The sequence below is a fragment of the Rhinatrema bivittatum genome, chromosome 1 (genome assembly GCF_901001135.1).
Source record: "Rhinatrema bivittatum chromosome 1, aRhiBiv1.1, whole genome shotgun sequence".
NCBI classification, from domain to species: domain Eukaryota; kingdom Metazoa; phylum Chordata; class Amphibia; order Gymnophiona; family Rhinatrematidae; genus Rhinatrema; species Rhinatrema bivittatum.
The window spans coordinates 787,794,320-787,809,306 of record NC_042615.1 but is presented as its reverse complement, the minus strand read 5'-3'; the positions used below and the strand labels follow the sequence as shown (position 1 = coordinate 787,809,306).

The 14,987-nt window shown below is 44.3% G+C and overlaps 1 protein-coding gene across 2 annotated transcripts in view; it reads right to left on the bottom strand.

Moving 5' to 3' along the window:
* ST8SIA5 (ST8 alpha-N-acetyl-neuraminide alpha-2,8-sialyltransferase 5) overlaps positions 1-14,748 on the bottom strand; it is a 139,528-nt gene extending 124,780 nt beyond the window's left edge. The window contains exon 1 of one of the 2 annotated variants that reach the window (XM_029580616.1): positions 14,265-14,748. In XM_029580616.1, coding sequence (XP_029436476.1) covers positions 14,265-14,395 — 131 coding nt within the window. In that variant the 5' untranslated portion in view covers positions 14,396-14,748. The remainder of the gene's footprint in view (positions 1-14,264) is intronic. The other variant, XM_029580615.1, reaches the window with a different exon arrangement.
* Between the last annotated feature and the right edge of the window lie 239 nt (positions 14,749-14,987).

The following is a 14,987-nucleotide window of genomic DNA, read 5'->3' as shown; positions in this document are numbered from 1 at the left end:
CTGCTGTTTGAAATATTTTATTGGTGTTTGGTAAAGGTTTCAAAATTTGCTTGAGTCTTTAATTATTGGATATTCTATTCATCAGTTGTTTTGAAATTATTTTATTAGTATGATTTTATAATTATGATTCATGATTTATATATCTTGATTTTATTGATTGTTTCATGAGGAATGGTGACATTTTTGTTTTTCATTGTTGCACTGTATAGAGTCTGGCATGATACATTTTACAGTTTAGTTTTTGTCTGCACATTTCTATTTACTTACATTACTTTATGTGGCTTTATTCTATATTTGGTGAGAGTTTGTGTTCTGCATGCAAAAACTGAGATGAAGCATTCTTTTAGCATGTGGTTTCTCTGTAGGATCTGTAGTAGCTTGGCCTGTTCTGTTTTCCTGATAGGAGGTGTATTGATATTTTAGATTCTGGTGTAATATTTGTGGTATTCTTTTTCATAGGTGAGGTTGTTATTCTTTGAATTTTGGCAAATAGTACTGTGTTGATACGGAAGGACCATGCCGATATATAGGGGTGTGTACATATATATGTAAATTATATATGCAAATTATATTGTATATGTAATTGGGTACCCATGGGCCAGTATGGAGAAAAATCCCCCGGGCCACTTTTTCCCCTCAATCCGCCCCTGTTCCTGCCACCACATTTGGTGAAAAGCTTTGCATGAAGTGGAAGAACGGCAGCTCATTCCGATTATGGCAGCAGCCACGGATCAGGTATTTTTCTAGGAGATCAATAACTCTGAATTAGGACTTAGAAAATGAGACTAGGGAATGCTAGTTGTTTAGGTTATACCTGCAAGTTGTGTGGAAGCAGCAAAATTAACTGAAGGAAAGAGGAAGTAATCGAGTTTTCTGTGGGCAATGTCCCACAAAAGCCTTTACTGGAATGTTATTGCTAACAGGGAACACTCTTTTCAAAGCGATTAACACAGCTAAAAGTTGACTGGGTAAATGTAACATCAAGACATGCTGGAGACATAAAGTTCCTGGATAGAATAAATGACAGTTTTATGGAGCAATTAGTTCAGGAACTGACAAGAGAGTATTTTAGATTAATTCTTAATGGAACACAAGATTTGGTGAGAATGGTGGGGCCACTTGGCAATAGTGATCATAACATGATCAAATTTGAACTAATGACTGGAAGGAGGAAAATATGTAAATCTAGAGCTCTAACACTAAATTTTCAAAAGGAAAACTTTGATAAAATGAGGAAAATAGAAAAAAAACTGGAAGGAGCAGCTGCAAAGGTTAAAAGTGTACAATAGGCATGGACATTGTTTAAAAATATAATCTTAGAAGCACAATCCAGATGTATTCCATGCATTAAGAAAGATGGAAGGAAGGCAAAATGATTGCCAGCATGGTTAAAAGGTGAGGTGAAAGAGGCTATTTTAGCCAACAAAACATCCTTCAAAAATTGGAAGAAGGATACATCTGAAGAAAATAGGAAAAAGCATAAACATTGTCAAGTTAAGTGCAAAACTTTGATAAGGCAGACTAAGAAAAATTTAAATGAAGTTGGCCGTAGAAGCAAAAACTCATAATAAAAACATAAAAATATATATCCAAAGCAAAAAACCTGTGAGGGAGTTGATTGGACCATTAGATGACTGAGAGGTTAAAGGGGCTCTTAGGGAAGATAAGGCCATTGCGGAAAGACTAAGGGGTAGATTTTTTAAAAATGCGCGTTCGCGTACTTTTGTTGGCGCACCAGTCGCAAACAAAAGTACGCTGGATTTTAGTAGATACGCGCGTAGCCGCGCGTATCTTCTAAAATACAGGATCGGCGCACGCAAGGCTGCCGATTTTGGGCAGCCGGCGCACGCCGAGCCGCGCAGCCTGCATCCGTTCCCTCCGAGGCCGCTCCGAAATCGGAGCGGCCTCGGAGGGAACTCTCTTTCGCCCTCCCCTCACCTTCCCCTCCCTTCCTCTACCTAACCCACCCCCCCGGCCCTATCTAAACCCCCCCCTACCTTTGTCCATGGATTTACACCTCCCGGAGGGAGAAGTAAATCCACGCGCGCCAGCGGGCCACTGGCGCGCCAAGACGTGACCCGGGGGCGGTTCCGGAGGGCGCGGCCACGCCCCCGGACCGCCCCGGACCGAAACCACGCCCCCGGGCCCGCCCCCAAAACGCCACGTCCCGCCCCCAAAACGTCGCGTCGATCGGTCCCGCCCCCGACACTCCCCCGATAAAAAACCCCAGGACTTACGCGAGTCCCAGGGCTCTGCGCGCGCCGGCAGGCCTATGGAAAATAGGCGCGCCGGCGCGCAAGGCCCTGCTCGCATAAATCCGGGCGGATTTACGCGAGCAGGGCTTTTAAAATCCGCCCGTAAATGAATTCTTTGCTTCTGTGTTTACGAATGAGGATTTTGGGGAGATACCAGTTCCAGAGAAGGTTTTCAAGGGTGATGAGTCAGATGAACTGAACCAAATCACTGTAAACCTGGAAGATGTAGTAGGCCAGATTGACAAACTAAAGGGTAGCAAGTCACCTGGACCGGATGGTATGCACCCCAGGGATCTGAAGGAACGAAAAAAATGAAATTTCAGATCTATTAGTTAAAATTTGTAACCTATCATTGAAATCATCCATGGTACCTGAAAACTGGAGGGTGGCCAATGTAACCCCAATATTTTAAAAGGGCTCCAGAGGCGATCTGGGAAAATATAGACCAGTGAGCCTGACTTCAGAGCCAGGAAAAATAGTGGAAGCTATTCTAAAGATCAAAATCACAGAGAAAGACAAGGTTTAATGGAACACAGCATGGATTTACCCAAGAGAAGTCTTGCCTCACAAATCTGCTTCATTTTTTGAAGGAGTTAATAAACATGTGGATAAAGGTGAACCAGTAGATGCAATATTTTGGATTTTCAGAAAGCGTTTAACAAAGTTCCTCATGAGAGGCTTCTAAGAAAACTAATAAGTCATGGGATAGGAGGTGATGTCCTTTCATGGATTGCAAACTGGCTAAAAGACAGGAAACAGAGAGTAGGATTAAATGGTCAATTTTCTCAGTGGAAAAGGGTAATCAGTGGAGTGTCTCAGGGATCTGTACTTGGATCAATGCTTTTCAATATATTTATAAATGATCTGGACAGGACTACGCCGAGTGAGATAATCAAATTTGCAGGTGATACAAAATTATTCATAGTAGTTAAATTACAAATGGATTGTGAAAAATTGCAGGAGGACTTGTGAGACTGGAAGGTTGGGCATCCAAATGGCAGATGAAATTTAATATGAACAAATGGAAGGTGATGCATATTGGAAAAAAATAACTCATTCTGTAGTTACACTGTTACGCCTGTTGGTCGCTAAAGGCTGCGACCACTAATGCTCACCTCTTTCTTTGCTGCCTTGACATCATTGGGGAAAGTGGCAGCCTCCTACAGCTACTGCCGACCTTCCTGGTGTTCCCAGGAAGCATGGGCGCTGCTGACCACCATCTTGCCTTCAGGACCACTTATGCGTGTGCGTGCGCACAGGCCAGTCTTGTACATGTCATGGTGGGAACCTTGGGGGCGTCCCCTCCGGATGACATCTTCACTCTGCTATACTTAAGATGGCTGGTCCTGCCTATTGACGAGTTAGCAAGGAGTTCCCTCGTTGCTGAATCCGCTTCACTCTTACGGACTTCCTGTTCCAGTTGCTGCACTTCGGCGTGAGACACTCTGAGTACCCGCTCCTCGGGGGCCCTTCCTCATCTCTGGCTATCCGCTCCTCAGAGGGCCTTCTGCCTTGGATTGCTGTCTGTTCCCGTTCCCTGGGAACTCTCCTGGAACTACCACTCTGTGAGTACCTTGACTCCACGGACCTCTACTATACCAGCCATATTGTGGGATCCTCTCGAGTGTACCCCGTGCCTCGGGCCACTACCGTGTCATCTCTAAGTGAGGAACCACTCCGGTGTACCCTACGCTGCAGGCCATTACCACATCATCGCTACAGGACCCTCACCAGAGTTCCCGTACCTCGGGCCACTACCATACCATCTCTGGGTGAGGAATTCCTTGGTGTACCCTGCGCTGCAGGCCACTACTGCATCACCACTACGGAGAGATTTCTTCGGCATATCCCGCTCTGCAGACCATTATTGAATCTCCACGTCTGAGGTATTCCCTCTGGGTATACCCCTCTGCTCAGACCTTGCTACTTTCCTACACCCCCCACTCTGCGGGCTGTGCCTTTCTACCTCTCTAATAAAGACTCTATTCCAAAGCTGTGTCTGACGTCTGCTGAGACCACGCCTCCCGACAGTGAGGCTCACAGGGCTCCTCCCTGTCAGTGGTACCATCTCTCACCTCGGCCCAGAGCTCACACAACTACAAGTCATAACAGATTGCTAACTCCATGGACCCGGCACAGGTCTCAGCGATTCAGGCCATCCCTGGCCTGGCCCAGCAAATTACAGAGCAGCAAAAAGTATTAGAGACTTTGGCTAATGCCATCAATCAGTTAAGCACTCAACTGGACTCTGCCTCGATGCCTGCCAAGCCAAGTTCTGCTTCACATGTGTTGCCATTCCGGCCTTCTGTTGCCTTCTGTTGCCTGCACACCCTTACTTCGCAGGTGACCCCTTGTTATGTTGGGGCTTTCTGAACCAGTGCAGCATTCACTTTTCTTTGCAACCTGCATATTTTCCTGACATCATGTCCAAAACTACGTACATCTTATCTCTTCTGGATGGAAAAGCCCTGGCCTGGGCGTCACCCCTTTGGGAGCGAATGGATCCAATTCTCAATGACTTGACAGGATTCCTTGCCCTATTTCGCTCCATATTTGATGACCCCGGTTGGAAGACCGTTGCTGGATCCGCACTCTTGCATCTGCAACAAGATGCCAAATCACTGACTGAATATGTTATTGAGTTTAGTACTCTTTCCTCAGAATTACACTGGGATCTGGGCTGCCTGCGTGCCATATTCCTGGAAGGTCTAAGTTCATGCATCAAAGACAAATTAGCGGCATGTGAACTTCCTGAGGCCTTGGTCTCCCTTATCGACCTGGCCGGTCGCATTGATCGTCGTCTGCGTAAGTGGTCACACGAAGCTAGGGGATCCAAGAAGATGTCATCAGGAGTTCCACGCATTCGTCCAACATCTACCACTCAGACTGCTCCTGCACCCAGTATCAAGGAGGAGGAACCAATGCAAATGGGTCGCAGTCATCTATCTGCTAAGGAAAGGTGTCATCAGCAAAGGTCAGGTCTTTGCATGTATTGTGGCCATCCAGGTCATGTGGTACCCTCCTGTCCACTCTGTCCGGGAAACTCCCAGGCCTAGGATCCGCCAGAGGACTCCTCCTAGGCCTGACCATGCCATCTCCTCTGCTAACACTACCTGTCTCCATTATCTCGGTGTGTATAAGGGTGTTTGGCTGGGTGTGTGTGTGTATATGAGGGTGTGTGTATGAGAGGGTGTGTGTGTATGAGAGGATGCATGTGTGTATGAGATGGTAAGTGTATAGAAGAGTGAGTGTGTGTGTGCCTGTGTATGTGTGAGAGGGTGCCTTTGTGCAGGGATGGGGGTGGGGGTGAGAAAGAGGAAGCATGTATGTGTGTGAGAGAGATGGAGGTAACGTGTGTGTCTGTCTCTTTCAGTCACACACACACTCAAGCTCCCTCTGTCTCTCACCAAGAGTGTATATGTGTGAGAGGCAGAGGGAGCAGATTTTGTTTGTGTCTGTGTGAGTGTGTGTATCCCCGGTTCACAACAATCTCAGGGTAACAGGTATGGAGAGTGGGGGATTTTTAAAATCCTTATTAGTTTTAATTACTGGGTGATATTTGATGTCTGCTGTTTTGAAATATTTTATCAGTTTAGGAAAATTTTAAAAAATTGTACAGAAGCATCTAATTATTGAATATTAATCTATTCATCTGTTTTGCAATGTATATTTTTCAGTATGGTTTTACTATTCTGATTGATTTATTTTTCTTGATTGTATTGTTTTGAGGAATAGTGATTTCTGCTTTTCCATTGTTGCACTGCATTCAGAATCTGGCTTGTGGATTCCAGTTCAGTTTTTGTCTGCATGTGTGCGAGTGAGAGATAGAAAGAGAGAGAGACAGAGGGAGTGTGTGTATGTGTGTGTGTGTTAGCATATGAGAGAGACACAGAGGAAGTGTGTGTGTGTGTGTGTATGTATGTATGTGTTCCTACATGCCCCCAGTCTACAACAATCTTAGCATGACAGATATGGAGAGCGGGAGATTTTTAAAATCCTTATTAGTTTTAATTATTGGGTGTTATTTGATGTGTCTGCTGTTTTGAAATATTTTATCGATGTTTAGGAAATTTTAAAATTATATATTGGAGGGGGAGGTGCCAAAGAAGTATCCACCCCATGTGCCAAATACTCTAAGTATGCCTCTGTGTGTGTGTGCAGCATGTTAGTTTAAGGTAATGCCAGTGCATAGGCACATAAATATATCCCTTTATAGCAGCATGCAACAAAACACGGCATAAAAAAACACTCTTAAGAGAATAGAGTGAAATTATTTTGACAGTTAATGCTCTGGGCTCCATGGTAATGTTTGCCACTGTACAGTTCCACCTAGCAATTAAATACTGTCACACACAGTATAGAGCAGCACAAGGAAACAGAATTAGTTACTCAAGCTAACTGGTAAGTAGTGGAGATGCCCATTGAGGAATTAAGAGTATAATTTCAAGCCATAGATACTGATGGTTCTAATCATAGCTCCCAAACATAAGGTCTCTTTTATTCTAAACATGTTTTTCAAAAATGTGTGCAATGGTCAATAAGTGACCCACATCTTGTATCAAATAGAACATGGTGGCAACACATTTTGAAAAATATATACTTCCCAAAATGCTCAAACCAACAAATTACTCCTGCCTGCCTAGGCCGTGCAGCACACTCTAAGCAAAGGCAGCTCCTATTGCATCCCATAACTAGAGACATCTGACAAGACCAACAAGCCAAGTGGCATCCTGTCAACTATTTCTACCTTTTTTGTGGTTTAGCTGTATGGTACTATTTCAATAAGATATTCGGTTAAATACTGTCTACCTATATGTATGTAGCCAGTCCCCTGGTTGGGTGGTGAGCATCAACCCAGGGTGCTACGGGTCTGGGTCCAAGTCCTGGGCCTCTGTCACAGTCTGCACTAGTAAAACAATGACTCACACTCCAGCTGGATGAGGTTCCAAAAGTTCGGCAAGACCCAAAATAGCAATGAGGAAAGAACAAGCAAAAAGGTTAGGCAGCAGTCACCCCCAAAGCCCATCCATCCATTCAACCAGCAGCACTGGAAAAATAAATAAGCAGAGTCCTCGAAGGTGTACAGACTAAATGGTCGACTTCAACTTAAATACCAAGACCCAGGCCAAAATTGAAAAAAAATCAAAAACAGCATAAAATATATCAGAGTCATGAAAGCAATGGTCTCCTTTTCTCCCCTAGATCTTCTCACTCATCTCTCTTCTCCTACACCTCCATCCATGTCAAAGACATCCTCCCGAGTGAGGGTAGGATAACTGAGTATTGCTTTAGCATATGCTGGTCTGAACTGGAAAAAAGATCTCCAAGCTCAAAACTATTCACAAAATCCAACAAGCTCAAAAACTCTTAACCGTAATCCAATTTTAAAAATCCAGGTCTCTTGCTTGTTTTGATCAAGAGTCTAAAAATTCTTCTCACCCTGGCTTCATTTTGTGCTCAGGCAAAAAGATTTTTGTGGACTCAGACTTTCAGGATCTAGGGGGGGGGGGTGGGGGTGGATGTCCTTCCCTCCAGACTGAGCCAGTCTCTATCCAAAATTTTTCTCTGTACTCAAGGATTTAAAAAAAAAAAAAAAAAATCCTAACAGTGGATCCAAACCTGCAGGGATGAGAAAACAAAGCTCCTACAGCCAAGCTCCTACTTCTCTCCAACCTCTCGCTTAAGATCCAGGGATGATCTTTTAGCTTCTGCAGACTCCTCTCCTCTTCTCACTTGCCTAACCCACTGAACACTGAGCATGCTCATTGAGATTTATATATCCCACACGAGCCTCCCCCAACAAGTTGGGGTTATGGCAAGAGGAGGATTCAAAAATTGTCAAAACCCCCACCCACTGCCCATTGCTGGAAAAATTAATTGGAAGCAAATGTTAGTGAGAGGCAAAGCCCCATCACATGTAAATTCTACCGCAATTTAACAATGTGTATATAGAAATGGGCCAAATGGGTCTTAAATGCTGCCATTCACACGCTGGGATTATGAGAGATCTTCACCAACCATCCTGATGCTAAAAGCTCTGCAAAACCTTTTAATTCTTCTCTTGATGTCTTGGCTTCACATTGTCTTGACTGGCCAACCCAATTCATCTGCAAGTGAATACCCAGATTGCAGGCGAGCTATAAATTCACCACCATTGCTCTTGATTATTTGGCCAGGAATGATATTGGTCAAGGAATGACAAGAAAGGCTGGTGCACTGTATTCTATACAAGTAATGCCCAATTCACACTCACAACAGGAAGCAAAAAACAAAAGACAGACAGTCATTTATTGACCAGGCAGTGAATGTCTGGAATAAGCTCCCAGCAGAGCTGGTAGAGGATAATAGTGTGACAAAATTTGGCCATGCTTGGGACAGATATAGAGAACAATATTGAGAGCAGGGTTGAGAAGTTGGGTACAAGACCTGGGAGGAGGGTTGAAGCCTGGATGTCGGTTTAAGCTTAGGGATTTGTGTGCTCGTCTACCTAGACTGATAGAAATCCAAGGAGAGAAGAGAATGAAACAGACTTAGGTAAGAGGCGGTATCCCATAGGCGGTCAAACTTGTACGACTCAAAGCTGGGATGTACCCTTAGCTAGAGCAAGAAATAATCCACAAACCACAAATGAGTGAGTCTGCATGTAATATATAGCAAATACTGGGGGACACGCTGTTATGCTTTTAGTGTGCACTCCCAGTCAAGTTGTGCGCAGAAATTCTTCAGGTACGTTATACTTTTGAATATAATTTTTACATGTGAGATGTTCCCCATCGTTCGTTATGGTACCACACTGGCGTTTACTTTGTTTTGTTTTTTAGAAATATTATAAACCTTCGCTGTCCCTCCCGATGCAGCCGCAGGGCGAAACACGGGTACCGTGTCGGGGCATGTGTTGAAATTTATGAACTGTGTTCTATTTAAACTGTGGCGTCGCCGTACTGAATAAACAAGTAAAATATTTAACATAAGAACATAAGAAATTGCCATGCTGGGTCAGACCAAGGGTCCATCAAGCCCAGCATCCTGTTTCCAACAGAGGCCAAAACCAGGCCACAAGAATCTGGCAATTACCCAAACACCAAGAAGATCCCATGCCACTGATGCAATCAATAGCAGTGGCTATTCCCTAAGTAAAATTGATTAATAGCCATTAATGGACTTCTCCTCCAAGAACTTATCCAAACATTTTTTGAACCCAGCTACACTAACTGCACTAACCACATCCTCTGGCAACAAATTCCAGAGCTTTATTGTGCGTTGAGTGAAAAAGAATTTTCTCCGATTAGTCTTAAATGTGCTACTTGCTAACTTCATGGAATGCCCCCTAGTCCTTCTATTATTCGAAAGTGAAAATAACCGAGTCACATCTACTCGTTCAAGACCTCTCATGATTTTAAACACCTCTATCATATCCCCCCTCAGCCGTCTCTTCTCCAAGCTGAACAGCCCTAATCTCTTCAGATATTTAACCAACATGTGGTCTTTGGACTTCTCTGCACATTTCCTTAGCTAGAGCAACATATAAAGCTGCTCCTTATTTCCCATCATCTACTATGTTACCCCTATGTGTTTCTTTGTTACTAATCCCATTGATACTATTACCCAAAAAAAAAAAAATGTTCTCAGTTAATTTGTTTATTATAACTTGATTTATTACAGCTCCAACTAAATTTGGACTAGTCTCCAATATCAACCCCGTCCTTAAGAAGACAGAATAACTGTACCGAGGAAATGTAAAATTATGTCCTTTCCTTTAAAATCAGTACTAGCAGTGCACAATTTTATTCGGTATTTTCCTAAAAAGCAATCCACATCCAGGAAAAAACCCCCACCATCAGAGCTCAAACCCTTTTCTTTCAATTTTAGGGCCTGATTTACTGCACTTTTTCCTCCATAGATACAGAGAAGAGGAAAACCTTGGTGAAATCAGTCTATTAGCTGAGTTCATGCCAATTATATTTACACATTTTATCTAATCCTTGGCAGTTGTAACATGCTGCACTATATTCAAGGGGATGGAAACAAGCAGAGTTATTAGAAATGTTTCTGAATATATTTTGAGAAAGCACTAACATCTTTCGAAGAGGGCACTGACTCACAGCAGTCATGATGTTTGATGCTCCCACTTCACAGCTAGGGGGCCGGAATCATGTTTGATTGCGCTAATAAGTGCTTCCAGAGTGTTAGCCTATAGACTCATAGATTTATTGAGGCATGGGTATTTTCAAGGACAAGAGCCCAGTTCATCAGTGAACTCTTGCCCTCGAACGCTTAAGCCTCCATAAATCTGCTCGTCTATAAGGGGCAGCCAGTCTTTGCATCAGTATTGGGGTAATTTTCAAAAGCCATTTACCTAGATAAATGGACCTCTTGCAAATTGCCTAGACTCCGCATGGATAACTATCTCTCCTACGTTGGTTGCCAATTGCATACAGGACACAGCTGAAAGCCCTTAGTTTGGCTTTCAAGTCTTGAATGAGGCAGGACCAGTGTATTTAACAGAGAAGTTACAACATTACTTTCTATCACCCAGCCTGAGACCCAGTTGGGAATGAGGTGCAACTGATGGGAACAATGAGTAGGGTGTTCTCATGCACCCTCCCAAATGAGATCAGGAAAGAAAGTGATTGCTTGGCTTTTAAAAACATGGCTCTTTCAGAAAGGTTTAGCAGTAATATTGCATGTGCATAATACAAAGTGGAAGAGGATAGAGCCAAAGAGCAACAGCCATGGAAGGGAAAAGGGGAATGGGATTCGGACAGCAACCAACGAAGGCTCCAACTTTTACTTAAGAACATAAGAAAATGCCATACTGGGTCAGACCAAGGGTCCATCAAGCCCAGCATCCTGTTTCCAACAGTGGCCAATCCAGGCCACAAGAACCTGGCAAGTACCCAAAAACTAAGCCTATTCCATGTTACCATTGCTAATGGCAGTGGCTATTCTCTAAGTGAACTTAATAGCAGGTAATGGACTTCTCCTCCAAGAACTTATCCAATCCTTTTTTAAACACAGCTATACTAACTGCACTAACCACATCCTCTGGCAACAAAGTCCAGAGTTTAATTGTGCGTTGAGTAAAAAAGAACTTTCTCCGATTAGTTTTAAATGTGCCCCATGCTAACTTCATGGAGTGCCCCCTAGTCTTTCTACTATCTGAAAGAGTAAATAACCGATTCACATCTACCCGTTCTAGACCTCTCATGATTTTAAACACCTCTATCATATCCCCCCTCAGCCGTCTCTTCTCCAAGCTGAACAGCCCTAACATCTTCAGCCTTTCCTCATAGGGGAGCTGTTCCATTCCGCTTATCATTTTGGTCGCCCTTCTCTGTACCTTCTCCATTGCAACTATATCTTTTTTGAGATGCAGCGACCAGAATTGTACACAGTATTCAAGGTGCGGTCTCACCATGGAGCGATACAGAGGCATTATGACATTTTCCGTTTTATTCACCATTCCCTTCCTAATAATTCCCAACATTCTGTTTGCTTTTTTGATTGCCGCAGCACACTGAGCCGACGATTTCAATGTGTTATCCACTGTCTGGGGAAATGAACATGGGGGCAACCTGCTGGTGCGGTGGTTACTACATGAGCCTACATACTGTTAACGCAACTCCACCATTGCTCTCAATCTGCATCAAATGCAAGGAGTTACAGGGAATTGGATTCAGACAGTAACCACTGAGGGCCCTGACTTTTACGGTTTGGGAAACTGATAAGCATGGGGGTATCCTGCATGGACAGTAACATAAGCTGGCTGGGCAGACTAGATGGACCATTTGGTCCTTTTCTGCCGTCATTTCTAAGTTTCTGTGCTTCTATCCTCAGTGCAAAAGTATAACCCTGTGGCTTCAGTTCTGCAATATTTCTGAGTGCCTGAAACAGAAAGAACATTAGATGGTATTCAGCTCACATCATATTTTCTTTCATGCTGCGAAAAAAAAAAAACATTTAACACCACTTAGAGGCTGTTTGGCTCTGTGCCACAGGGATTTACTACTATGCATCGTTCTTTTCTGCACATGTCTGAATTTCTCAAAACAGAGGCCGACGTGACTTTCCCCGCAGTTATAGGAGCGTCCAGGCTGAGGTTAATAGCCGACACAGGCCCACAGAAAATGTGTTTGCCCAATCTTCTACGCTGGTGAATGTGAAAACTAGATACATTCAAGGTACCGCACCGTGTGAACAGAAATGTGCTCCAGAGAAATAAGCAATCCAATGCTTTTCAAGTTGGTTGTTCTTGACCATCCCTCAATGGATCTGTCTCATGTTTGGCCTTTGGCCAGAAAGCTGGAAGGAGGACTGTGAGGTGCCAGATTTTAGTGGAAAATAACAGATCTAAACTGTTGAAAGTCTGAGAGGGAATAAAGTCTGAGCCTGTCACAGAAGTGCTGTTAGAAGGACAGCATCGGTGGTGACATAGTATGACAAGGAAAGAACAAATGAAGCCAAGGCAAAACGAGCAATTGGAAGAAACCTTAAGAATCGAGCATGGGCCAAGATGACATTAGGAGGAATGCGGGTAATGTGTCTGCTTTAAATACCTTAACAAAGAATTTTAAATGGCATATTGCTCAGATTTCATATGTCTGTGAAATAAAGCGATGTTCAGAGTCAGTGGAGGCTTTTTCCTTCCGCCGCTGTTAGGGAAATAATATACGATTCAACAAGCGCTGCCTCTTTCTCGCCTGCTCCCTATGTAGCCCAAGCCTTCCTTGCAGCGTGCCTAATGATGGCAGACTCCAGAGCGAAAGCAGGCAAAGATAACATGTGACACTGTAGCAGGAAGTGCAGACATGATATGCTAAGCACACCACAGGACATTAACAAGCTAATGCACATCTTCCCACCAGCATACAGCCTAGTGATAACCTAATAACTGTCAGCATAATTTTTAATCTTCATGCCAGAACCTGCCTACGTTTATTTCACTTTACTTAAATGATTTTAAAGTCTAATAAATGATTTACAAGTTGATCTAGCCTTCAATGGGATGGCCATTTGTGTTTTCTTATTATATCACTCAGGCAAGCTTCTTGGCTCAGTTGCAGTGCTGTGCACTGACATGCAGAGGAGCTGACCTTGATTGTTAGGTTGGGACTTTCATCCCCTGGGTCAGCTGGGCTGGAGATGCTGCAGAGGCAGATTTCACAGCCCCTGCCTAGAGGGAGAGATGGGGGCCACAGTCATCATGCAACAGTGGCACCTAGTGGCTGGATTCCAGAGGGAGCCTTGACGTATGGCTCCCTTCCAAGGACTGAGGATCGATGACCGGGTTATGTGCATTGGAAGGGGAATATAAAATCCCCAGCTAGATGCAATGGAAGCTCAAGGCCCCATAGCCCAAATCAGCAAGAGGGAATGGCAGGGCAATAAAAAAGACAAAAATCGGAAAAAAAAATTATATACTTTGAAAATATTGAAAATCAAAGAGAGATTTTTAAAAATGTAGTTAAATCCAAGGGAACTTGAAGTGCATATCTGGGAACTGAGCTCAAGTGACCAGAAAAGAAAATGTTTATTCCTGACATCAATGTCAGAAAAGTCAACTGCTGGTACAATAATTAGTATTAATGTTGCACTAATGTTAGAACACACATTGCATACGTGGTATGCAATGTGTACATGCATGTGTACATGTATGTGTGTGTGTGTATATATATATATATACACACATGCATGTACACACATGTACCTTTACCAATCAATCTTCTCTGTGTGTGGCACGAAACACCTGATTGTATTAATATTTAAAAATCCACTTCTTTATTGCTGTACTCATAATAGTCAAATATTTAATCTCTATGGAAAGTTTAGACTGGGCTGATGGGTTCACACGGGCTAGTGGTCCCTTGTGGAACTGGCCACATTCTTACTCTGCTTAAATGTCATTCCACCCTTCGGGGGGATGAGAGCAATGGTTTGATCTCGGCAAGGAAAAATGTGCCCTGGGATCCTCGTCTCTCACCAGTAGCCGAGCCCTCCCCCGTTCCTTACCTCCTCAGGTATTTACCCCCATACAGGATCTGCTGCCTCAGGGTGACCACAGCAAAGGCGCAGATGAAGATGAAGAGCAAAGTTCGGTTCCCCAGCAGGTCTCGGCCGGCCGAAGGGTCTGCGTATCCCATCCTTGAATCATTCAAGCTCCGGCAGCTCCCTTCGCGGGATCAGCCCGCATCCTGCCACACGGCCGCCCTTCCTCCTCCTGCACGGGAAAGCCAGAGAGTCCGGCTGCGGGGATCCCAAGGACACGGCGCCCCCCATGCAGCGAGCCTGCCCGGTGGCAAAGATCCGTGCGCAATGGCCAATTTCCAGGGTAAAGTTTCCAGGAGCTGAAGACGTGGGTGACATCTAAAATAATCTGCGCGCCCCCCTCCCCCCGGCTCTGTGCGCTGATCGCTGGGAAATCGTTCTTCACTGACAGCCCCTGTCTCCTCCCGCCTCCCCAGTAAACCCAACTGCTAGCAAGGAAGGGTGCAGAGCGATGCTCCAGACCCCTGCGACGGGGCCGAGAATGCTGCATAGGAAACTCTCCGCCACCTGCAGCTCATCTCTGTCCCGGCTCGGGGGATCCGGGGGTGGGAGAGAGGAAGGCAACGGAAGAAAAAAAAAAAACCCATGAAAGGAACCATGGCTGGGGTGTGCTGTTGAACAAGCATGGAAGAATCATTTCATCCCCGTAGTGATGGTAATTTGGTTTAACCAAATTAGAATCTCTAC